The sequence below is a fragment of the Podarcis melisellensis genome, assembly GCF_964234715.1.
Source record: "Podarcis melisellensis genome assembly, chromosome: 2".
NCBI classification, from domain to species: Eukaryota; Metazoa; Chordata; class Lepidosauria; order Squamata; family Lacertidae; genus Podarcis; species Podarcis melisellensis.
Window position 1 is genome coordinate 75,648,451 of NC_138529.1, and position 25,414 is coordinate 75,673,864.

At 44.5% G+C, this 25,414-nt stretch overlaps 1 protein-coding gene and 1 long non-coding RNA gene across 2 annotated transcripts in view; one reads left to right on the forward strand and one right to left on the reverse strand.

Annotated features, from left to right (window-relative positions):
- SLC6A11 (solute carrier family 6 member 11) overlaps positions 1-15,104 on the forward strand; it is a 102,601-nt gene extending 87,497 nt beyond the window's left edge. Inside the window, exon 15 of the mRNA XM_081901204.1 lies at positions 10,290-15,104. Within this exon, the coding sequence (XP_081757330.1) occupies positions 10,290-10,442 (153 nt within the window). The 3' untranslated portion in view covers positions 10,443-15,104. The remainder of the gene's footprint in view (positions 1-10,289) is intronic.
- The window catches only part of LOC309364312, a 768,778-nt gene that overhangs the window by 626,060 nt on the left and 117,304 nt on the right, over positions 1-25,414 (reverse strand). The gene's annotated exons all lie outside the window — the stretch shown is intronic.

Genomic DNA, 25,414 nt, shown 5'->3' on the forward strand with positions numbered 1-25,414 from the left:
GGGAGGAGGGGCAGAAGGATGAGGAAGAAGATGACGGAATTCTGAGGGAATCCACGAGTCTGAGCAGCGAGTCAGAGGATTCTCAAAAGGGGGTTACCTTAATCAAGCAAAGGGGAGGAGAAGGGAGAAGCGGAGAGGAGCCCAGTGGAAGACAGAGGAAGCAAGAGACGTCTCAGCCGGAACGGAGTAAAGGGGGTGGAGTCGTCAGCCTCTCGGAGGGAGCAGGATTAGGAGAGAACAGAGAGAGGGGGTTGGAGCAGGGTGTTCAGCCGGAAAGGGTGGAGAGCAGAGCAGGGGGTGGTGTAGCGGTCGAAAGAAAGGTCAGCAGCAACGTACGCGCGCCAAGTTCAAACGTAGAGGCGCGCGGAAGTGGAGAGAGCTCAGGGGAGGAGCCCGGCCCTAAAGCCAGAAAGAGGGGGGAAGAGGGGGCAGAGGATTCAGCCTCAGGCGAGTCACGGAGAGAGGGAACCCAGGGGGGCAGGAAGACCCTGCGGAAAAGAAAGGAGAGGAAGAGGTGGTCTAGAGCCAGGCTATTAAGCTGGTGCGGAAGAGGGGAGGAGTCAGAGGGGACTTCAGCGGTCTAACGTGGCAGACGTACGGCCACAATGCTGAACTGTATGAGAAGCAGAAATCTTCAATAAACTTTTCCTGTAAATAAGCTGCAACGGAGTGAGGTCTCTTGTGAGCTGGGACCAGACCTGGGTGGCCGTGACAGTAAGTCCCCTCTCTCAAAGCAAAAAATTTTTTTTTGCGAAGCTCACGAACGGGAGCAGCCATGAGCGCTGAGGAGCAGCTGGTTGCATTGCGGAATCAGGTTACCGCTCTCACATCGGCAGTCATTGCTTCGCAGAAGAAGAATGACGACTTGGAGAAGACGTGCCAGGATTTGCAGGCAAGGTGGGAGCGCGCGGACAAGGCGGGGGCCCCAGGATCCAGAGCGGAGGGCATTGCGCTTGGACGGAGGGGGGGTGCCCTAGTTCCGCATTTTAATGGCAACTTGCAAGACTATCCCAATTTCAGAGCGGACGTTGTATATGCACTGCACTTACTCCGTCACGATTTTAAAGATGAGGAGGAGAGAGTGGGGTTCATTGTTTCGCACCTGCATGGGGAGGCCAGGGCTTGGCTACGCAATTTGTGGCGCGAAGATGGACCGGCCCGTCGCGATTCAACTGCGTTCATCACAGCGATGGATTCTTGTTTTCAATCCTCTGTGGATGTGGACATTGCGCGCCGTCAAATGCACGGGCTGAGGCAGGGGAAAGCGACTGTGCGCCAATACCACTCTAAATTTTTTGCATTGCTCACCGCCTTAGATTGGCCAAAGGACAGTAAACCGGTCAGAGATCTTTTTTGGGAGGGATTGAGTCCCCCCATCAAGGATGAGATCGCTAGGGGGGACAGACCCCAGACCCTAGAAGACGTGGTGCAACGGGCTTTAGCTCTTGGAATTCGACATGAGGGGCGTCCGTGGCATGAGGAGGACGGGCCCCAAGCGCGTGCGCAAGCAAGGACTCTCCCTTTTGTGCACAGGGACTTCAGCCGTGCGCACCCCTCGCCAATGGGGAAGGACAGAGAGGAGCCAATGGAGATTGGTGGTGCTAGGGCTCAGAAGCCATCCCAGAGCCCTGTCCCTGGTGCAGCCAAAGCGAAGCCTCCTAGAGGAACCAGGAAGTGTTACATCTGTGACAGTGCGCACCATATGGCGAAAGAGTGCCCCCAGAGGCTCCAGAAGCACACTGCAGCGCTGGCAACTGTAACAGCAGAGGTGCAACCAGGGGAGCAGCTTCAGGGAAACGACAGTGCCTGGCTGGAAGCAGAGCTACTGGGGCTCAGCCAGGCGGATCTGTAGACAAGCCCCCAGCATCACTGCAGAGCGTGGACCCTTTGCCTCCCAAACCGGCAGTTCTGCTCACAGCAACACTCCAGTTGCCTGATGGGAGACTCCTCGAGGTTCCAATAACGATCGATTCGGGAAGCAACGCCGACTTCATGGGACTGCAGTTCGTTAAGCAGCACAACATGGCGCTCCTGCCTGCAACGACGCCTCTGAACGTGGTCACGGTGGACGGCAGGAAGTTGCTGGGGGGGCAAGTGGTGCAGCAAACCCCTCCCATGATGATGCAGATTGGCAACCATCGAGAGCTTATTAGTTTCAATGTCACCCACTTATCGGACACACCCATCGTGTTAGGCATGAGTTGGCTGGAGAGGCACAGTCCCGCGGTTGCGTGGTACCAGAGGCAGATCAACTTTTGTTCATCGTATTGTGCTCAGCATTGCTTTCAGACCGATCAGGGAGGAGAAGCTGAGCAGCCATTGCATCTGGGTATGGTGCAAACAGTGCCTCACAAGTACCAGGAATTCTTGGAGGTTTTCTGTGAGAAGGAAGCTGACAAGTTGCCGCCTCATAGACCTTACGACTGCGCGATTGATTTAGTGCCAGGGGCGCAATTGCCTGCTGCCAAGCTGTACTCCATGTCGGAGGACGAAATGCAAGAGCTTCGGGAGTTCATAGACCATAACCTCAAGCGCGGTTTCATCCAGGAATCTAAAGCAGCGGGAGGCAGCCCTGTTTTCTTTGTGAAGAAGAAGGACACGCCCCAAAAAAGGCTTATAGTGGATTACAGGTTCATCAACAGCTTGACTAAGCCCAAAGCTTTCCCCATGCCCAAGATTGACGACCTTTTAGCGACCGTCAGGAGGGGCAAGATTTTCACCAAGCTGGACCTACGTGGAGCTTACAATCTCATCCGCATCCGGAAAGGAGATGAGTGGAAGACCGCCATGTTCACCCCTCTGGGCACATACGAATACAGAGTCATGCCTTTCGGCCTCCAAAATGGCAGCCACGTTTTTCAAGCATTTATGCACCACGTGCTAGCAGGTCTCCTCTACAAAAAGTGTGTCTGCTTTCTCGACGATATCCTGATTTTCTCGGAATCGCCGGAGGATCACGATAAGGACGTGAGGGAGGTCCTGCAGAGGCTGAAGGAACACAGGCTGTACGCCAAGTTGGAAAAGTGCCAGTTTGATGTCAGAGAGGTTGATTTCCTTGGCTACAAGTTGTCCGACGAGGGACTGGCCATGGACAGGGCTAAGGTTCAAGCGCTGTTGGACTGGAAAAGCCCTCGAAATCGGAAAGAGGTCCAGAGGTTCATCGGCTTTGCCAATTTTTACCGCAAGTTTATTAAAGGTTTTGCGAACGCGACGGCGGCGATCACTGACACCCTCAGTTCCAAGAAGAAGAAGTTCGTCTGGACCGAACAAGCGGAGCGGTCCTTCCGGACGCTTAAGGGTCTTTTCGCCTCCGAAGAGCAGCTGCTCCACGTGAATCCCGGCAGACCCATGCGGGTAGAGACCGATGCGTCAGATAGAGCGGTTGGGGCCGTTCTTTTGCAAGAGGATTCACAAGGCAACTGGCGACCGGGTGCGTTCTACTCCCGGAAGCTCAGCAAGACGGAGCGCAATTATACCATATGGGACAGGGAGTTGTTGGCCATTCATGCAGCTTTCAAAGCGTGGCGACACTTCTTAATAGGAGCCAAGCACACGGTGCAGGTCCGCACGGATCACAAGAACTTAGAGTATTGGCGGACGGCTAAGTTGCAGACCCAGCGACACATGCGCTGGGCGGAGTTCTTTGCGGACTTCGACTTCAAAATAGAATACATCCCAGGAGACTCCAATGTTATTGCAGACGCGCTGTCCCGAAAGCCGCAATACTTGGAGGAAGCAGCTCCAATCGCAGCAAAGCACATTTTCGCACCGCAGGCGTGGACGTGCGCTACCATCGCAGTCGACCTGGACGCGGTGCGACGCGCGTTGCAAAGGGATCAGTTTGCACAGTCTAAGATGGAGGAGTTACGCGAAGGGTCGCGACACAACGATGAGTTTCAATTACAAGATGGACTTTTGACTCGTAAGGGTGCCCTTTACGTGCCCACCGACGATCTTCGAGCCAAGGTTCTGCAACAGTTGCATGACGCCCCTAGTGCAGGCCATTTCGGCAAAGAAAAGACGATGGAGTTGGTGGCTAGAGACTTTTGGTGGCCCCAGATGAGAGGAGAGGTGGCGGACTACGTCGCCAGGTGTGATATCTGCCAGAGGTCCAAACCAGTGCACCAGAAGCAGGCGGGATTGCTAGAACCGCTGGAGACACCGCAGCAACCATGGGAGAGGGTAGCGTTGGACTTTGTTACAGACCTGCCCAGCTCCAGAGGTAAGACGGCGGTGTTAGTGGTGGTGGACTTGTTCACCAAGATGGCGCACTTCATCCCTTGTGCCAAGGTGGCGACGGCAGAACAGACCGCAAAGCTCTTCATCGATCACGTCTTCAGAGTGCATGGACTTCCGCAGTCCGTCTTGTCCGACAGGGGGCGCCAGTTTGTTTCCACTTTCTGGCGAAAGCTTCTGGGCATCTTGCACGTCAAAATCAACCTGACATCGGCGAGGCATCCACAAACCAACGGTCAAGCGGAGAGGGTCAACGCGATCATGCAGCAGTACCTGCGGTGCTACGCCAACCAGCGACCTGCGGCGTGGGTGGACTATCTGCCGATGGCTGAATTCGCCTACAACAACACGAAACACGCTTCCACCGGGGTGACGCCTTTCTTCGCGAACAATGGCCGTCATCCCAGAACCTTCCCGAGATTTGCGGCACCTGGAGGGGGGGGGCCTCAAGATGCCGACCAGTTTGCAGCGGAGTTGCAAGAGGTGCACGAGGAGCTGCGGAGACATTTGGAGCTGGCAAAACAGGCGTATAAGGTGCAGGCCGATAAGCACAGGAGGGCGGGAGAGGACATCCAGGTTGGGGACTGGGTGTGGTTAGCAGCCCACGCGATGCCGGCCAGGTCATTGGCCAAGAAGAAGTTAGGACACAGGCAGCTAGGGCCATATCAAGTTGAGGCTAAGATCAATCCGGTGGCTTTTCGTCTAGCCCTTCCGGAAGGTTCCAGGGTGCACCCGGTCTTTCATAGGTCGGTGCTCACTCCCTACAAAACCCCACACAGGTTTCAAGAGTCAGGAGCACCCCCAGAGCCACGTAGGAGGGCGCCTGAGAGGGGGGAATCGCCAAGACCAGGACCTCTTAACGAGGTCACAGAGATACTGGACTCGAGATGGGGGGAGGAGGGAGTTGAATATTTTCTCGCCAGGGAGGGCACACCAGCCGCTGCTAATAGTTGGGTGCCAGGCTACGAGTTAGACGAACCCCTTTTGAAAGAAGAGTTCCATGCACTTTTCCCACATAGACCCATGCCAGCTGAGTACTTTGATGACTGGCTTTTCACACCCACATTGTCAGATAGCACGTTCAGGGGTTTCTCTTCCCCCGAGGAAAGAACACCAGAATCAAGCCCGCCCAGGGGATCGTGCTCGGGGGTGGACACGGAAACCCCTTATTGGTGGGAGGAGCTGCCAGAGGAGGAATGGCGTAAGAGGTGGCTGATAGGTCCTTGGCGGGCAGCACCGGAGGAAGTAGCGATGGAAGCAGAGACTGAGAAGCATTTGGGGGAAGAACCCGACTTCGAATACACTTACACAGAACTGCCAGCAGAGAACATTGACGTAGACGACCTGTATCCTGAGCCTACCCCCGAAGAGCCGCAGTTTCCACAACCGGTCCCCGGCGAGCGGGAGGGGGGAAGGGGGGGCTTCGAGGGGGGGATGGATGTCAGGGTTTCTGGGAGAGAGGAGGAGATGACAGAGGAGACGGAGAGCGAGTGGGAGGAGGGGCAGAAGGATGAGGAAGAAGATGACGGAATTCTGAGGGAATCCACGAGTCTGAGCAGCGAGTCAGAGGATTCTCAAAAGGGGGTTACCTTAATCAAGCAAAGGGGAGGAGAAGGGAGAAGCGGAGAGGAGCCCAGTGGAAGACAGAGGAAGCAAGAGACGTCTCAGCCGGAACGGAGTAAAGGGGGTGGAGTCGTCAGCCTCTCGGAGGGAGCAGGATTAGGAGAGAACAGAGAGAGGGGGTTGGAGCAGGGTGTTCAGCCGGAAAGGGTGGAGAGCAGAGCAGGGGGTGGTGTAGCGGTCGAAAGAAAGGTCAGCAGCAACGTACGCGCGCCAAGTTCAAACGTAGAGGCGCGCGGAAGTGGAGAGAGCTCAGGGGAGGAGCCCGGCCCTAAAGCCAGAAAGAGGGGGGAAGAGGCGGCAGAGGATTCAGCCTCAGGCGAGTCACGGAGAGAGGGAACCCAGGGGGGCAGGAAGACCCTGCGGAAAAGAAAGGAGAGGAAGAGGTGGTCTAGAGCCAGGCTATTAAGCTGGTGCGGAAGAGGGGAGGAGTCAGAGGGGACTTCAGCGGTCTAACGTGGCAGACGTACGGCCACAATGCTGAACTGTATGAGAAGCAGAAATCTTCAATAAACTTTTCCTGTAAATAAGCTGCAACGGAGTGAGGTCTCTTGTGAGCTGGGACCAGACCTGGGTGGCCGTGACAGGTAATATTAAGAAAATTGAAATCCACCCAAGAACAATCTCAGACCATAACCCAGAATGGATTAAGTTTAAAGGAGGGAAAGAAAAAATTAAAAGATGGCAGCTCAACGAGAATATATTGAATGATGAAAAGACAGCACAGAAGGCCAATCAAATTTTAGAACAATACTTTAATTTTAACTTAAATCAAGGGACAGATATAAAAATGGTCTGGGATGCGAGTAAAGCAGTTATAAGAGGCTTCTTCATCCAACAAAGTGCTTACCAAAGGAAAATAAAGGAGAAGAAGAAAATGGATATATGTGAAGAAATCAGAGATAATGAAAAGAAATTATTTCAAAAACCAGAGGACAAAATAATAAAGCAAAATATAAAAATCCTACATACACAATTTTTGATGATTATAAATGAAGAAATAGAATGGAAGATCAAATGGTTAAAATATAGAAGCTTTGAATCTGCGAGCAAACCAGGTAGATTTCTAGCCTGGGAACTGAAAAAGAAACAGGATGAAATAAAAATAAAAATAGATGAGACCTGGATTCAAGACCTGAAAGAAATTAGTAAGAGCTTCACTAATTTCTACAAAGAGTTATACAAAGAAGGACCAGAGAAAATAGAGAAAATAATTGAATACTTAAAACAAAAGTAATCTGCCGATAATTCCCAAGGAGAAAATTGCCACATTGAATTTGCCAGTAACCGCTATGGAGGTGCAACAAGCAATGCAAAGATCAAAAATTGGGAAAACACCGGGTCCAGACGGTATACCAGCTATTTATTATAAAAAATTAGAACAATCACTGTTTCTGTGGGAATGTTTAGGAATGCGGGGGAGGATATATTATCTAAGATATCCTGTCCCAACTTGTCTTCAAGTTCAACAAAATCAGCAGTTAACATTCCCCTTTTTTCTTTTAAACACATGCACAGCAGATAGCTTGCTCAGACTCGTTAGAGTCTCTGTAAATATTTCCTGGTATTTTCCCCATTTAATCCCTCCTAAAATAAGATGCTACACAGTCTTCTGTAAAGTATAAAGCGTTTACTCACAAGTAATCATCTGTTCACACAAAGGTTCCCAGAAGGCAGACTTAAAAGGTTAGAACATAGTTTAAATGTGGTGACTATCTCCTTATGGGAGAAAGCCCCCCTTTTCTTCTCTTGGCCTGGAGCCAAGGGTGCATCTTAGTAGTGCTGTTGTTAAGATGGCATTGATAGAGACAAGATGGTCACCAGCCTGTGATTCTGGTTCTTTCTACTTCAGGAGAGGCCACGCCCATTTCAAGTTACACATAGGAAGTTTCGTCTCAATCCTGGAAAGCAGGAACTTCCGGCTGGAGGACTGAGACAACCTTCATGTCTACTCTAGCAATGTTGTGCTTGACTGTACCTGATTCTTACATCCCACAGTTTCTACCTATGAAAGATACAATGAATGACATTCTACAAAATGGAATACTACCGAGTTCATGGAAAGAAAGTTTCATTACCCTTATTCATAAACAAGGATCTGACCCTTTAAGCATGGCGAACTACAGACCTATTGCCCTGCTAAATAATGACTACAAGATATTTGCAGACACTAATGCAAACAGGCTTAAAACAGTTATAAAAGAAATAATCCATAAAGACCAAACAGGTTTCCTCCCAGGGCGCCGTATGCAGACTAACCTCAGGTGTGTGATAAATGTCTTAGAATATCTTGATTATAAAATTGATAAAGCAGCTGCTATTAAGTTGGTAGATGCTGAAAAGGCATTTGACCAGGATTCCTGGAAGTTTATGAAAAAACTAATTCAAGGAATTGGTGAAAATCTCTGTGAAGGAATAAATGTCATCTGTTCTGAACAATCAGCTAAATTAATCATCAATGGTAAAATCACAGATGAATGCAAAATAAGTAAGGGGACCCGGCAAGGCTGCCTATTATCTCCCTTAATATTTATTATGGTAATGGAGGTCCTAAATATCCAGATACGAGGAGACCAGCTGGTCAAAGGAATAGCATTGGGAAATAAATCCTACAAACTCAAGGCCTTTGCTGATGACCTATTAATAATGACCAAAAACCCCAAAGAAAGTTTAATGAGCGTGTTAGACTTGATTAAAAATTTTGGAGAAGTTGCTGGTTTTAAATTGAATACCACAAAAACAAAATTATTGGTCAAGAATATATCTTCACAGGAAAAAGAAGACCTAGAAAAAATAGCGGGCCTGAGGATATGTAACAAAGCAAAGTATTTAGGTATATGCTTTACCCCTAAAAACATAAATCTATTCCAGGACAATTAGATAAAAGTATGGTCAGAGATAAAAAGAAACCTTGAGATTTGGAGCAGGCTGAAGTTATCTGCCCTCAGGTTGATTTTTTTGTTTGTTTCAAATGATTCCGATACTGGGTGGAGCAGGCTGCCTCAAGAATAGGCAAAAAGGCATTTCTAAATTTGTTTGGCAGGGGAAGAGACCTAGAGTTAAACATCGGATTTTAATTGATATAAAAGACAGAGGAGGCTTCTCCCTGCCCAGTCTTAAATTGTATTATGAGGCGGCCTGCTTCACCTGGTTGAAAGAATGGTGTACATTGCAGGATTTGGACCTATTGGATCTGGAGGGTTTTGACAACCGATGGGGTTGGCATGCATATTTGGCTTACGAGAAAGCTAAAATCCATAGAGGTTTTACAAATCATATTATTACGAAATCATTGTTTGTTGTGTGGGAGAAATATAAAAACTTGCTTGAACCCAAAATCTCCCGATGGAGGCCTGTGCAGTAAAGAGAAAAAATACCCAGGGAACGTGGCCATCATAAAAAGGAAGAAGATAATAAATAAAAGGGAAGAAGATAATAAATTTAAGTTAAAAAGCTTTGGAGGAAATAAGGGAGCTTGTTATTCTTTAAGAGAGAACTTTCTTAAAATGCAACATCAATGGTATATAACCCCTTGGAAGCTCTCTAAGATGTATAAAAGTGTACCAAGTAATTGTTGGAGGTGTAAAGAAAAGCCAGGTAATCTATATCATATGTGGTGGCAATGTAAAGAAATCAGGATGTTCTGGGAGGATATTCATTCTGAATTGGAAAACGTGTTAAAAATATCTTTCAACAAAAAACCAGAAGCCTACCTATTGTGAATCACAGATGCAGATATCCCTAAAAAGGCAAAGGAAATTTTTCTATACGCCACAGTCGCAGCAAGAGTACTCATTGCGACAAATTGGAAAAGTGATGAAGTCCCTTCTAGATTACAGTGGACTCAAAAAATGCTTGAATATGCGGAATTAGACAATCTATCAGAAAGAATAAAAAATAAAAGGAAGTATTTATTTCAAAATGGGAAGTCTTTAAAATTTATTTGAAAAATAGTAATGACAGTTTAAACTCTGTAGCAGCATTTGAATAACTTCGGTAGGAGTTTCAAGTATGATGGAAAACCCATGATAAACATATGGCAGAGAACAACTGATGAGAAATAGGAGTAAACGGGAGGTCAGGTCTACAGAAAAAAGACCATTTTTATGCCAAAGTATCATGAACACTATTCAATGTATTGTTTACAGGTGAGGGCGGGGCTGGCGCGTGTCCCAGGGGTGTGGTGTGCCACCCGTAGGGGCATGGTGCCCAGTACGGGCGGGGGGCAGCAGCGATGGCACCCGCCGGGATCGCACTGCCGGGTGGTGGTGTGCTCCCCCCGCATGCCTCTTGCTCCGCCAGTGCTTGGAAGAGTCCTTAGAGCCAGATAGAGAGGACTGGAGGTTCCAAGCCCCTGATCTGGATGGAGTGTGCTTGTGACCAGGTCACAGAAATGGCTAATGCCTTCCATTTTCTTCATTCCCTGCCCCCAGAGATTTAGAAAGTTGATTGTGGCCAGCCCAGACCTGAAGATGAGAGGAAAATGTGGAACAGGTGCATATGCTGCTACTGTAAATGACTGCGATGCCAAACTGAAAGGTGATGGCAACATTTCAGCCATCACAGAAAAAGAGACACACTTCTGAAAGAACTTTCTTCTTCTTCTGTTGTTGTTGGTTTTTTGTATAAATAAATAAGTAAATAAATAAATTAAATACTTCACTTAATTATAGAGGCCAGCTTGTTTTGCACAACTTTATTAACAAGTTAATCTTAAAGTGAACTTGTATACTTGTTTAAAAGTGATTTTTTTTAATTATTATATAAGTAACGATTATAAATAAATATAAATATATATATATATATAAAATGAAATAGAATTGTTAGTGATGCCTTGTAATATGGTGATTTCAGTAAGTGTTTTATAGATCCTAGAAGGACCTGTATAATGTGTTGTAAAACTTTTATACTTTTGGTTTTTTTAAAAAAAGAAAAAAGGTATGGTGTTGTATAGCTATACACATTCTAATTTGTGAGCATCTCAGACCATTTCAGCTTCTACTGTATGTATATAAAGGGGATTACAATGTCCTCCTATTAATATCTAAGGGAATTGTCTTTGGATGTGTAGCTCTGTTTCTGAATTTGGGCCCAGTCCAGTGAATGAGTTTGCCAAATGTCACTAGACTCAAACCTTGGCAGTCCTTCCATCAGGGTGGGCAACCTTTTTAAAGTTCAGGCCTGTATTTCCTTGGAAGAAGGTGAATGGGAACTGCATACTGGCAATGGGCAAAGCCAACATCAAAAGTGGGCAGGTAGACCCTTTTTCTTTCATTCACACAGATATGAAAGCATGTACCTGACTCATCCTCAATTCATTCTTATTCTCTGTTTTTCACGTACGCACCCCACTAGCTCAGTTCCCAGCACTTACCTTCATCTGCCAGTGTACCCCACTCCTCCACCACTGCCCCCAATATCTTCATGTTCTCTATGCCTTGTGATTTCCCCAGTTCTGTTGTGCCACAAGTTGCCACTGCAACTGTCAGCTGTCAGAAACATGCATGAACCAGCAGGTTTTTGGTGGCCAGTGTGGTTCTGAAAGGCACTCCGTTGCATGTGGATATGTGAGTGTCATTCTGAAGTGTGCGCTACCCATTGAATTATGTGGTTGGGTCACATACCTGCCTGCTGCCTCTTTCTCCCATCAACTCTTCTGTTTCTCTTCATTATGGGGGTATAAAACGGTAAAACGGTAAAAACACAGTGGGGACATCAGTGTCCAAACAGAGGGAGGCCAATGCTGCCCACCAGCCACCCTCCTCTACCTTTTGCTTTTCTACTGAAACGACAACCTGAATTGCCCATGTTTAACTCTGGCATTTTGCAAAGATGCTGTCACAGGTTTGAAGGCAAAGGGTTGTATTCTAAGTAGTGCTGAGCAGTGCTTTGTGCAAGCAGAATGACTTCCGCTTATGAAACAGGACTTTTCATTTTTTTGCACTCTCCTCCTGCTGTGCCCACTCCAAAATCTGTTTGGGCGATTCTCTCAATCATCCAGAGCAAATTTGGGGATGCTGCAGACCACACAATGGAAGAAGAGAGTAGGAAGAAGTCCTGATGCACAAGTAGAAGTCATTCCAGCTGCACATTTATTTAGTTGAATACCACCCAATGCCTTTGTGAACAATTCTCTGGATCTGATTCCTACCTTGCCCATTGGACGCAGCCCAAATAACTGACTAGCTGGATGAAAAAGCTAGACTTTGGACCTGCATGTCTTGAACAGCAGCTCCCACACCTCATGGAAGTCATCTTTGAAGCTTGCAGAGGTTTCAAAAGCAGCTTCTAATATATCATGGGGTCTTCTGTTCCAAGAAAAGAAGTTAATTTATTTCTAAACATGAGACAGCTCTTGGCCACTCTTGTAGATGTTCTGTGGATGTCCAGACTTAGTGGATCATGTCTTTGACTTGTAAAGCAGAGAAGGCAACACCTCCTCATTTTGGAGCAAAATGGGAAAACTACATCTCAATATCTTGCTTCCCCTGACCTGCTAACGACATTTGTAGAAGTTATTTTTTACTGAACTCACTTTAAAAATTATTTTTATATATAAAAGAGCTATTAATATAGCTGTGACCTTAATAGAGTTTGAATTCACAGGTGCTGTGTCACAGGATTTTAAAAAAAACATTTTATCTCTCTTTGCTTGACCCCAGTGACTGCATAAAATGTCTCACCATTTGGATATTTACATGTCTTCACAGCGAAATGTGTATGAATTTGTGCATGATATTCTGCATGTGACATTGAAAGTGAGGTATAATTGGACAGCAGGAGATGATGGAGTCAGGCTTTGGTATCCATAAGGACTTTTTAAAAGCTACTGAAAGTAAGCAGATGTTCTTAAAAACATTGATGAATGTGATAGGGACAATACAAAACATTTATACGACATTTTAATATATCACTGTACTCCTTGTTGTTATATCTATAATAGCTGCCACCTGGGCCCACTATTCATAATTACTAAAAATAGATTAGAATCTCAAATCCATCCATAAGCATGCATGCCTTAAACGCTTTATGGAAAAATGCACCCAGCTACCAGTCAATCAGCATGATTGTGGGTCTAACAGGGCAAGTAAATTAAAACCATTGTTATGATAAGTAAGCTATATTGACACATTCCGAGTACTCCTGGACAGGTATCCATGATAACATAAATCTTCCACCACAGGCAGAATGCCTTTGTCTTAAGTATTTCTGAAACTGATACACATTTCAGCATAGAATACGTATGTAGCCTGTTTTACAAATGGGAAATATAGGTAATGTGATTTTAACTTGCACCTGAATACAAATAAAATGGACTTAGAATTCAGGAGTGAATGTTGTACAAAGTTGAGAGTCATCAATTATGTTGTTTAATGGACTGGCCAATCCATAGGGTCTCTCAGCGAGGCTACTAGACTCAAAGTAGCTTTTTACAGTGAATTTACTTCAATATTTATGGCACATTCCACCATGCATATCTGTATACTGTATAGCTAAAGCACCAATTCATACTATTTCTGGTAACAACCTTAAAATAGCATGCCACTATAAAGAACAACCATAATGTGTATTACTTTACGAGGAACAAGTTCTTCAGAAGTGCATAACGGGGAGCAACACAGAGACCAAAACCCATCTACTTTTAGGCTATAATCCTATATATATTTTCCTGAGAGTAAGTTTCATTGAACTCAGTGATCCATATTCATAGATGCTGTATGTCATCCATCTCACCTGTCAACCTTATTGAACTAATTATAACTAGTGGTTCAAATAACCCCTTAACTGCACCTTTGCAGTTTCATTTCTTCCTTCCATAGGTGTCATAGGTTCAGGAAAAAATGAGAAGGAAAACCATATACTTTATTTGCTCTTCTTGAATCTCCTGACCATAATAATGAGTAGCAAATCATTATTATTGGTATTTTTTATTCTTTACACATTTTGGTTGGACAACTATCCACTGCTTAAATCAATGCACTGACCTTTTCAAGTTCTAGAATTAATAAGTATGAGTCAAAAGAAAATCAAGCTGTTAATTTGGAAGGTGACTATTTCTGAACTTATTTTATTCACTGCCTTAGTTTGCATTTAACACTCAGTCAAATCATGGCTTAGTGTGGATAAGCAAGTGTATGGCTTTTCAGAGGAGATCATGGCTATTTTGGTCCTCCCAAATCGTTTTGCTGATGCACTGCAACCAAACCTGGCCTTGTGGTTTAGCTCTCTCCAGACAAACCATGAGATGTAACCAATGTTTGACCTATTGTTTGCAGCGTGTGGTTTGTCTGGAAGAGATAAAACACGAACCTGGATTTAAGCAACATGTTAAACCAAACTACGGCTTTGTTCAGTGCAGCAGCAAAACAACCAAAGAGAAGCAAAGTGATTGTGGTCTCTTCTCTGGGAGTCCACACATTTGCTCAAATGCCCTGCAAACACAGGGATGGTCTTCAAGTGAATTTCTGAGAAATATATCTCTGTGATTTGTAAGTATTGGGTGCCTACAATAAATAGTTTTAAGTGATCATTTTCACCGGAACTGCTCACATATAAGAATTTCCCAAAGTTTGCAATGATATGTTTCAATGCTTGTGTTTATTACTGCCACATCAGCCAGCCATAGTCCAAATAATTTGAGGTAGTCCCAACACTCATTTAAATTAAAGCATCTTTCGGCCAAAACCCTATATAGAGGTAACTCCCACTCCCAAATAGGTGTGGATGGGAGAAGATGGTTCATGGATATAGAATGTTATATGTGGAATGTTTTCATCCAACCATCCCAACAGGTACGATTTATGGAATATGATTCCTACTCTGCTGCTATGAACTACTTCACTAATAGCTTTATACACATACGTGTGGTTTGGCATGGTCTAAAGCAGTGTTTCTAATTTGCTGTGCTTGTAAATGTGCACATTTAATACTTGACCCATTTAACACTTGTGCTTTTATTTTTTATTTTGGGGAAGGGTTGAAATTCCTGACTAGTTCTGTTGTTATTTTTTTCCTGGAAAAGAATATGAAGATAAACAACAATGATATTGTGATTATTTCTTTTGATATGCAGCAGTAAACAATAATGCCCTTTTCTGAAGTATATATGCAGTATTATTCATAAGTAAAGAAGAGCCCAGATTTATGTACTGTTTTACACAAGGAATGTTTTTATTTGGTATTCAAGGAAGCACAACATTTTGTCTGCTTACTCCTTTTTAAAAAATTAAAGAAAATGGGTAAACATACTGTGCTTGGCGCATTGTACTTTGTTTATGTTGTTGTTTAGTCGTTTAGTCGTGTCTGACTCTTCATGACCCCATGGACCAGAGCACGCCAGGCACTCCTGTCTTCCACTGCCTCCCACAGTTTGGTCAAACTCATGTTAGTAGCTTCAAGAACACTGTCCAGCCATTGTTTATGTTACTATAACTATATAACACGAGTGGGGAACCTTTGGGGGCCAGAGGGCCACCCACCTGTCAATCATTTCATGTCATGATGGTGTCAGGTGACTGATAGATGAGTGGATCTGCCCTCCTGTCAAAGTTGTCCCATGTGGGGGGGGGGGCACTCTGTTTTGCAGCAACCAGAAGGACTGAAATTTCCATGCACAAGCTGGTGGGTATATTAGCACAGCCTATATTTGAACAAATTCAAACTGAGGAGTCCCATATTACAGACAAGTATGCAAGCATTCACTACCATAGCATATAAAGCAATGACATACCAAGGCCAACTATTATTGGCACTAATGTGCAGTTGCTGGTCCAGAATCTGGTTCTGACAGAGATGGTTTAGTCATCTATTCTATCAGCACCAACTGGTTTCTTACACTGGCACCAGTGAGAACTTCTATTGAAATGCAAATAGCAGCTGCTAAGGGGGGATCTTTTGGCACAGAAAGAGCTGTCCCTGCCTGCTCTTATGGTTCTGAACTTGTTCAAGCTTCCATGCAGCTGCTATTTACATAACAAAAAATGTGTACTTATAGAATCCAATTTGGAGCAGGCATTGGCCACAGTGCTTGGGTGTAATTGCTCAGGGCAGCTTAACATGATCAACTTCTTCCTCGAGAGGTGTCGACAGCAAATGACTCATGAGCTTGTATTGTGCTGTGTCCGTGGCAGTTCCCCCCCCCCTAAACATTAATCTAAGTAACACACGGCTTTGTAATGAGGAGTGAATGTTCTTGTTAATCCATCTTTTATTTTAATAATAAAAGAAAGCTCCACTGTTCTCTTATGATGCTCATAGATGAATCACTTTTTACTGTGTTCTGCCAGCGGGTGAGTAGCATGCAAGGAAGGCAGAGTTAGAGGCAAGCCATGCTCAAAAGAGCAGGCTACAAATATTCACACAGACACCCCCAAGGGGCAGCTCTAACTTGGGCTCTCGCTGTTGATGTGGGCTTTAGTTCTGCTCTCTAGTCACTCACTCACCACCGTCATGAATCCTGGCACTTCACTGAGTCATAAAAAAGGCACGCAGAGGCAGAAGGAAGAATAGGAAAGATCATGGGATGGCAGCCAAACCAAGGTGAATGGGTATGCATGCTATGGAATAACCTGGCTGTGATGCCAGCTAGAATACACAGATTAGTGGGAGTTACTTCTGAGTAAATCTGTATAGGATTTGGGCTGAAAGATGCTTTCATTTAAACAAGTGCAGGGACAAAGACAGCAAGTGTAGATGGCACATCCAGTGAGGTTTAGCGTTCAGTTCTGGTTGCCTCACCTAAAACGGAATATTGTCAAGCTGGAAAAGGTTCAGAAAAGGACAGCCAGGATGAGCCAAAGGGGTGCAGCAACTCCCCAATAAGGAAAGTTTACAACATTTGGAGTTTTTCAGATTAGAGAGTAGGTGAGTAGGAGGTGGCATGAGAGAAGTGTATAAAATTATACACGACAAGTGGTTTGAGAAAAGTGTTTCCCTCTATATCATCACATTAGGACATCCAACGCTGAAAGATTCAGGACAGATAAAGAAGGTACTAAAGCCAAACTATGGATTTGCTCCTCCAGGAGGCAGTATTGGCCACCAGCTATTAAAGTGGATTAGACAATTTCATGAAACTATGATCAATCAAATCAAATGCCGGCAACACAAAAATGTACCTGTATCTACAGCCACCCCTGAGCACATGCGCTCTGATAACTGAGCACCCCTTATCGCTAGATGCTCTTGCTTTAATACAGGCCTTGATTAACCACTCTGGCTCCCTGTCCACTAGTTGAAAATAGATGTTATGAATAAAGAAGTTGGTGACCTTGCCATAAACCTCCCTCTTCACATTGTACTGATAATTCAAAAGGTAAACAATATCAAGATCATGTATTGATAATAATATATCAACAGGTATATAGTATAGTATAGTATAGTATAGTATAGTAATAGTATAGTATAGTAATAGTATAGTATAGTATAGTATAGTATAGTATAGTATAGTATAGTATAGTATAGTCCTGCCCTTCTAAAAGAACTATGGGCAGTAAAAAGTCCCTTGCATTATCCTGCTTTTTCAGATTACAGTGGTACCTCGGGTTAAGTACTTAATTCGTTCCGGAGGTCTGTTCTTAACGTGAAACTGTTCTTAACCTGAAGCACCACTTTAGCTAATGGGGCCTCCTGCTGCTGCCGTGCCGCCAGAGCACGATTTCTGTTCTCATCCTGAAGCAAAGTTCTTAACCTGAAGCACTATTTCTGGGTTACCACTGTACTGCACCGGTCTGTATCCTTTTTTTCTTTCATATGGATATCCAAACAGGTACCTTTGCCCTAGGCTGCTCAGTATTTATCACTATAAAACTGATAATATACTCATTTTGTACCATCTGGTTAGCTCTGGGAAATACTGTGATGGAGAAAGAGCAATAACTAACTACTGGCCATATTCTGTTCAAGTGAAATGTCTTTGTGCCATCATAGCTATTTTCCACAGCTGTTTTTCTCAGGGTCAGTCAGAAGTCAAGTCCATAACCATGACTTGCCATGTGGTGTATTATCCCAGAGCAAAACACAGCAGTTCAGCTAATTGGGTTTCAAGCCCTCCCCCTTCTCTTTGGCTTTCATTTGAGATAGACTCTGCACCCTGCCGTTGAAAGGCATGCTTTCTGTATCATTAGGTGGCAGCAAATGCCAGCAGAAAATAATGTGTTCCACCCTGGAGCAAATGAGTAGGGCCGCTGGGAGAAGGAGCTTTCATTTAGTTCAGGCTCTAACGCACGGACCTGCAATTCACTTTTTCCTCAAGACAGAAAGTGGTGAAAAGGAGACGGTGTCAGCATTTGCAAGGAAGTAATGTAGACATCAGACTGAATCTTGCTACCTCGTTGACAAACATTTTCAGAGCTGCAGCTGTAGTGGCATACAAATTCATTCTTGCAAGTGTAAGGGAAAGCAGGACAGTCTGGGATCAAATCAGAAACCTAACTCTGGGAAAAGTTAGCCTGCATGCTGGAAAAGCTTGTTACTCTGAAATGGGTAGTGGATTGTTCTCATTTCTAAGATAAAGCGATGGTAATAAAGGGTCTTGGTTCCTTTGTCCTTGGGTCCTGGACTTAGATAGGTCAGGCAACTGATCAATCAATCAATCCAAGGCAACAAACATGGAATACTCACACAGTTCTGTTTTGGTCATGACAAATTCCAGGTTTCCAAAAATCAATTCACCATTTGGAGTAGCCAGAACAGGCCCTTTAAACAATCAGCTTAAGTGGTTATAATGCCATCACCAATTCAATTGCATTCATGACTTCTTTGCAATCAGCTGCTGTGTTATTAATACTGCATAAGCAATTTACCACTCTAGCATCTTTATCTATGTTTTAATATTTTCAGGTACAGATTCCAATCCTTTAGATATCACCACATAAGCAACATTCTGCTTAACTGCAAAAATGTTTATCACCCTATATATGTTCATATGTAACAGCTCTGAGTTGGAAAAAAAATAAAATTATTATAGCAACATAGAAATAACTGACCCAGGCCAAATCACAGAAACTAACAAAGCAGCCAATCCATTCTAATGTGCTTGTGGAAGGGGATCCCACAAAGGACTGTGAACTCTCTCCTTCTCTGTCAACGGCCCTCCATTGGACCAACAACATATTATTGACCATTACCTGCTATGGAAAGAGGTCCTCCTAATGTACAATAATCAATTCTGTTCCTCTCCAAGGCTATGATCACAGGCAACCTGCACTGGGAGTAAAGAGGTGAGGGAAGGAGGCAGAAATCCTAGTGGGTTTTCATCCATTGTGGACCACAGTCAGACAAACCTGTGCACTTAATCCTCGACAATACAGAGTTGACAAAGGGCACAACTAAAGTGCAGCACCGCAGGGTGAATGTACTCCACTTGCCTCATCCCGATTGCTGCTGTAATCACATCAGCCAGGCTACTTGATGTATTTTTGCAGCCGTGCAGGTCTGGGGAAATCAGGTTGTCTACTCTCATTAAGGTCCTTGGCTTTAACTCTCCATTTGACAAAATTCTGCAGGTGGGGCAGGGAGGTTAAAAATGCATGAATTTTGATTGTGATTATATTCATCACATGTCCAGAAACAAGTGGTACTTTACACAATCTAAATGAAAAATGTTTTCCTGAGATTAAAAAATAAAATCCAAAGACCAAGTCAACAAAAGACTTTGTGCTGGGATCAATTTTTGTTTGGGGCGGGGGGGAATCCTGTCTATTGCTTTGTTACTCCTCACGGGGATGTTTTCTCCTAGAGACACAAATAAATCTGAATTCTTTACACATTTCACATGAAAAGGCAATTACGGTGCGGTTTTTGAATAAAGAGCTTGATTTGCAATCATAAAGAGGCCCTCCTATCATTACTTCCCATAAACAACAGCATGAGAAGAGAGCTATTTAAAGTTCCACATCAACTTTGCATTTTCCTTGACGAGGCCGTACATCGATTCTGACATGCAGAGTGACAGTGTTATGGCATTTGGTTGTTCTAACTGCATTAACGATGTGGTCCTATTTACAAACGCCATTCTTACAGCAGCAGACACTGACTCACACACAAAGAGCTGAGAGCAAGACTTGGTATTTGTGGTCCATGTGCTGCAACTTGACTGGTTCATTAGCCTTTCTTTATGTGGACATACATTCTGAGTCTGACATGAGTTATTTTGGGGAATGCATCAAAACTGTATTTCAAGAACAGTTTGGTTTTTGGGGGGCGGGGAGTAACATGACACATACAACATTATAAGTAGATAAGATGGCTAAGCTCCAGCATTTATTTATCTGAAACATTTCTTAACCACCCTTCATGAGAGGATTCCAGCATGATCTACAAAAGTATAAACAAAACTGTCATCACATACCTGAAGGAGAATCTCCACCCCCATTGCTTAGCCCAGACACTGAGGTCTTCCTCCGAGGGTCTTTTGCTGGTTCCCTTACTGTGAGAAGTAAAGTTACAGGGAAGCAGGCAGAGGGCCTTCTCAGTTGTGGCGGCCACCCTGTGGAACACACTCCCTGCAGATGTCAAGGAGATAAAGAACTATACAACTTTTAGAAGACATCTGAAGGCAGCCCTGTGTCAGGAAGTTTCTAATGTTTGATGTTTTATTGTGTTTTATATATTCTGTAAGCGGCCCAGAGTGGCTGATGGGCGGGGAAGAAGAAGAAGAAGAAGAAGAAGAAGAAGAAGAAGAAGAAGAAGAAGAAGAAGAAGAAGAAGAAGAAGAAGAAGTGATATTCAAGTGGGAGGTGGAATTTTAAAAACAAAAAAATCAAGTTAAAGGCCCCCTCCAGACTGGTGGGGGGTTATGGACACAATAATAGTACACCAGTGTTGGATTATCTGGTACCTTTCACCTATCATTCACATTATTAGTTGTGTGATACTTTCCCAATGTTACAGCAGTTCTCTGCTATAGCGCAAAAAGGGGAGGGACAACTCTCATGCACCTCCAAACATTTGTTCCTTGAAGAATTGCAGGATTTCAGCAGGAAGCTACAGGACATGCACCAGCTGAGCATGAACCAGTATGTTGGCCCCCAAAACTGTTACAGGAACAGAAAGTAGTGAAAGCAAAATTGTGTATAACTGCCCCAGTAGCATCATGAGCACAAATAATTGTGAATGAATAATAAAAAGGTTGTCAGGAGAGGGAAGGGCTACGGTACAAATGCATCAGTTCCATCTAAAATATCATCTAAAATACCCAAGAAAATAGGAAAGAATTAACTTGTGTTAAAAAGATTTTAATGTAGGCACCACTTATGCCTCCTTGGGTAGGGCATTCCAGAGTCAGAGAGCCAACACAGAAAAGGCCCTCTCCTTTGTCAATATATAATGTAATTCAATTGCAAGGAATATTTTTTAAAAGACAAGCTTCTTCTAGCAGTGAGATCTTCCAGGAGCACCAAGACCTAGGTTTGACTTTCTTTTGGATAAATTATCACCAAAGACTGCTGCTGTGTCTTTCTGGTCACATTTTATTTGTTTACAAGATGGAGAGGAAACCTCCTTCCCACTCGTCACATGTTGCAGATCCACTGTGCCACACCAGATTCCAAGAAAAAGAAACCAGCATCCCAAGACACTTTCAGCCTTCAGCTAACTCTCTGCGTCTCTCTGTTTCTTCCCACAGAAAACGGCCTTGTATCACCTCCTTAGTTTGAGCAGGGAAAGGTGTGTCACTTTCTCACAACTTCTCACAATGAGAAATTATAAATGACACATCCTGGCCAAACAATCTCCTTAAGGAGAGGAAGATTTGTCCTGGAATAGCTTAGCGTAACACCATAATAAGTTAGCCGTAATAATCCTGTCAACAAAGCAGCCCCTTGTAGAGGAAGCAAGGGTGCCAACTTGATCAAAATATTGGGGGTGGGGTGGGCAGGTATGTCCTGCCCTGCATAACTGATCACAAAGGGCGGCGCATGCACACCATCTGAATGGCAATGTTCACCAACTTTGGGGTTGCCCAGCCCCCTCAAACAATTTATTGGGAGGGCCAAAGGGACCTCAACCCCTAGGAGTTGGCTCCTATGGCGGGAAATAACCTATCAGCTGGGGCACCATACTGGCACCAAATCAACAGGATGGAGTTTCTCTCTCCCTATAAAGTCCTTATTAAGAACTTAGAGAACCAAGAGATGCCACCTCTCTCACACAGCTCATACACACAAATACAAATACTACACAGACATACCTCCCCCCATTATACACACATACATTTCTTTCTCTCACAGACCACACATACATGCACACCTCCCCTCCCTCACCCCCTCTCTCACACAGAAACCATACACCCCTGTTTCCCTCTCCCTCGCCACAACAAAGACATCTCTCTTAGTCCCCCACCTCTCTTAGTCCCTTCATGAGGTGAAGCAAGTGCCCACTGCCAGCTCCACATGGCTGGCAAGCAATAAGCAAGCAAACATGAAGGGCTACTTCCCCCCTCTTCCCAAATATCATTCAAAACTGACCAGAATGCAAGGGGGCAGGCCCTTCCAGCTCTAGAAACTGCTCTACCCTTAAAATAAAATAAAAAACCAACAGCATATTGAGGGCATACTCAGGACATCCACAACCACCGGTTTGGCAATTCCCAACCTATGAGGTGAGGTACCCTGGTAAATCAATTCAATTAAAACAAGGTCCAAACATCTGAAATGGTGAAACAGGTATCTTGTGAAACAATTATCATCACTACTCCAATATGTTTTCCTTAAATTAATCGAATTTTGCCAATGATTTTGATGAGAGCAAAATTAGATCTTGGGTTTTCATCCTTATCCACATTATGCTTTTGATGGATGAACTCTGCAAATGTCCAGGAATGAGGAGAAGTCATCAACAGCTCCAGGACAAATGCAGAAGCCAGACGCAAATGAGCGGTTATGAGTCTGAATAAAGGAACAAATGAGGACACCAGCAAATAAAAGACCCAAGTGTAGATAACTAACTGACAAGGCTATCACTTCATGTTCTCTTGTATGGAATCTATGGTGTTTTATCAAACCAAAGCTAGTACTAATAACACATTGGTGTGGGGAAAATGTGTCCATTGCTTCCTCATATAAATTAAAGCAATAGTAATTGTGAAGTCTTTGGCTTCAATTGCAAGATAGGTGAAAAGAAGGAATTTCACATAAAGAAAGTTACAAAAAAAAATGTTCCCCTAATCCTCCCTTTTGCCATTTTTGTCCAACCACGATTCCCCCTTACCCAGCGCCCCACCCCATCGCTGCATGCCCCGTCCTACTTTGTTCAGATGAGTCCCTTTATACTCCAGAAAGATCTGCAGGGAGGAGGAATGGTCAGAAAATTTTCCTTCCACATACTACTTTACAAGCCACCTATCCACTTTACTCTTCATATTTCAGATCTGCACACATGTGCAGCAGTAAACTTGCTAACATAAGACAATGCTTACATATTAATAGCATTGCCCCTTTACCACATTTCTTATTCCTTTATCATATTTGTTAGCAAAATTAATGGCATCATTGGCTAAGGAGAATTACAGACTTGCCTCTGCTCAGAAAGCCCACTTGCAAGTATGAGGGCAAGGCTGGCAGCTGCAGCAGTGTCCCCAGTGATGCCCAAGGGGTGTGTCAGGAGCCCAGGCTGCTGTCTAGATAACACAGCACGCAGGTCAAAATTTATTGCAAAACAAACAATCAGTCTCGGATGCTCTATCGGAGCTTCTGTACCTTATGATTCAGTTGACCCTTCTGAGGAGTGCTTCCTGGTTCTGCAGAATATCCTGAACCTATGACCCATATGTTTCTGGGTTTGTTTCCTGTCTAATACCTTTCCCATATGTCTACTCCATGGGATCAGGGGATTAACTGCCTCCTCTTCCAGTGAGGAAATGCTACCCCTCCTGCCTTCCAAGCCTGCTTGTGCTTCTTGAGTGAGTTGGCTTCTCTCCATCCCGCTCTCTGCTAACTCCTTATCAACATTCCATTCTGTGTCAGAGAGAGGGGGAGGAGGACTGCTCCCAGCTGTCTGACTGCTTCCTAACTCATGCTGTGCTTCTCTGTTTGGGGCAGATGTGTTCATGACAGGGTGCTGGGTCCTGGGGGTGGGCAGGCCAGGCATCTGCCTTAGTGAGACCTGCAAGGAAATATCCTCTCCAGAGATTACCCCTGTAAACTAAATGCTGATGTCAGGCCTTTGGAGGATCACACATTTACCATAGATGCCAACCATGGCTACTTTCTTAATTTCTTTTTTCAAGACTCATCTCTTCACCCACTTGATTCGTCATCTTTAGCAATGTCCATGTTCCATGGAATGAAGAAAGAAGAGGGAGAGAAACTGAGCCAGCTGGTGACCACTGGTCATGCTCCTACGTTTTGGTCATAACCCTACACATGTACAAAATATAAACATGCAGACTTTGCATGCTTGGGCAGAAACCCAGCCTTTTTAGGGACCCCAGGTTTTGCAGAGAGCCTGCACGCAAACACTTTGCACCCACCAATTCTTTTCCACAGTTTATGAAACTGACTGTAAACATGACCCATTCTAGACACCCAAGCCTTCATCCAAGCACACCCTGGTTGGATGGCACTTCATATGAAGTCAAAGTTATACGTTATGGTCTGCTTCCTATGGAGCAATGCTTCCAGTCCTGGGTATTTTCTGGCTACAGTGCTTTAAAGTCCTAAGAGGATAGCATTTGATCATGACTGACCTCCAGTTCAGCCAGTGACCCAAAGATGAAAACATTATAGATCCTATTACAAAGCTCATCTCAAAAAAATCAATAAGCAATCTCAGTATATTATAAATCGATCAGTTGTCCTGATAAATGTTAAAAGGCTGCTCAATAGGCAGCCAGTTGCCCTATTTATTTAAATATAGACAACTGAGCTAGTTATTCATCTAATATCAAAGCTGATCCTTGACTAGTTTTTTCCTCAGGAGCCCATGTCATGGAATGCAAAGGTTATAGGTTATAGATCCAAAAGCACAAAAGCCTGAGAATCAGTGCATACCTTGTGAGACTGTGGATGATTGAGATGAATGTCTCTGAGATCTGGGGATAGAGTGTAGCAGAGCTACCCCAGTGCCCTTGCCTATGGCCACTAGACCATGCCACCATGTTCCCAACAACACTTTTAAATGGGTCCACCCAATTGCCTGTGGGGAACAGACAAGCAGGACCTGAACTCTCCCCTCTTCTGGTTTCTAGCAACTGGTATTCAGAAGCATTGCTGCCTCCAGCCATGGAGGCAGAGCACAGCCACCATGGCTAGTAACCATTGATAGTCATCTCCTCCATGAATTTGCCCTATTCTCTTTTAAAGCCATCCAACGTGATGGCAATCACTGCTTCCTCAGGGAGCGTGTTCCAGTTTAACTATGTGCTGTGTTAAGAAGTATTTTATTTTATCTGTCCCAAATCTTCCAAGATTCAGCTTCATTGGATATCCACAAATTCTAGTGTTATGGTGAGGCTTCCTCCTTTGAACGGTGTGCATACATGCAGGGGAGGAAGAGAATTTGCTTAAGTTTACCTTCACCCCATTTTCTGTGGTTATGCACACTATACGACCTAAAACAT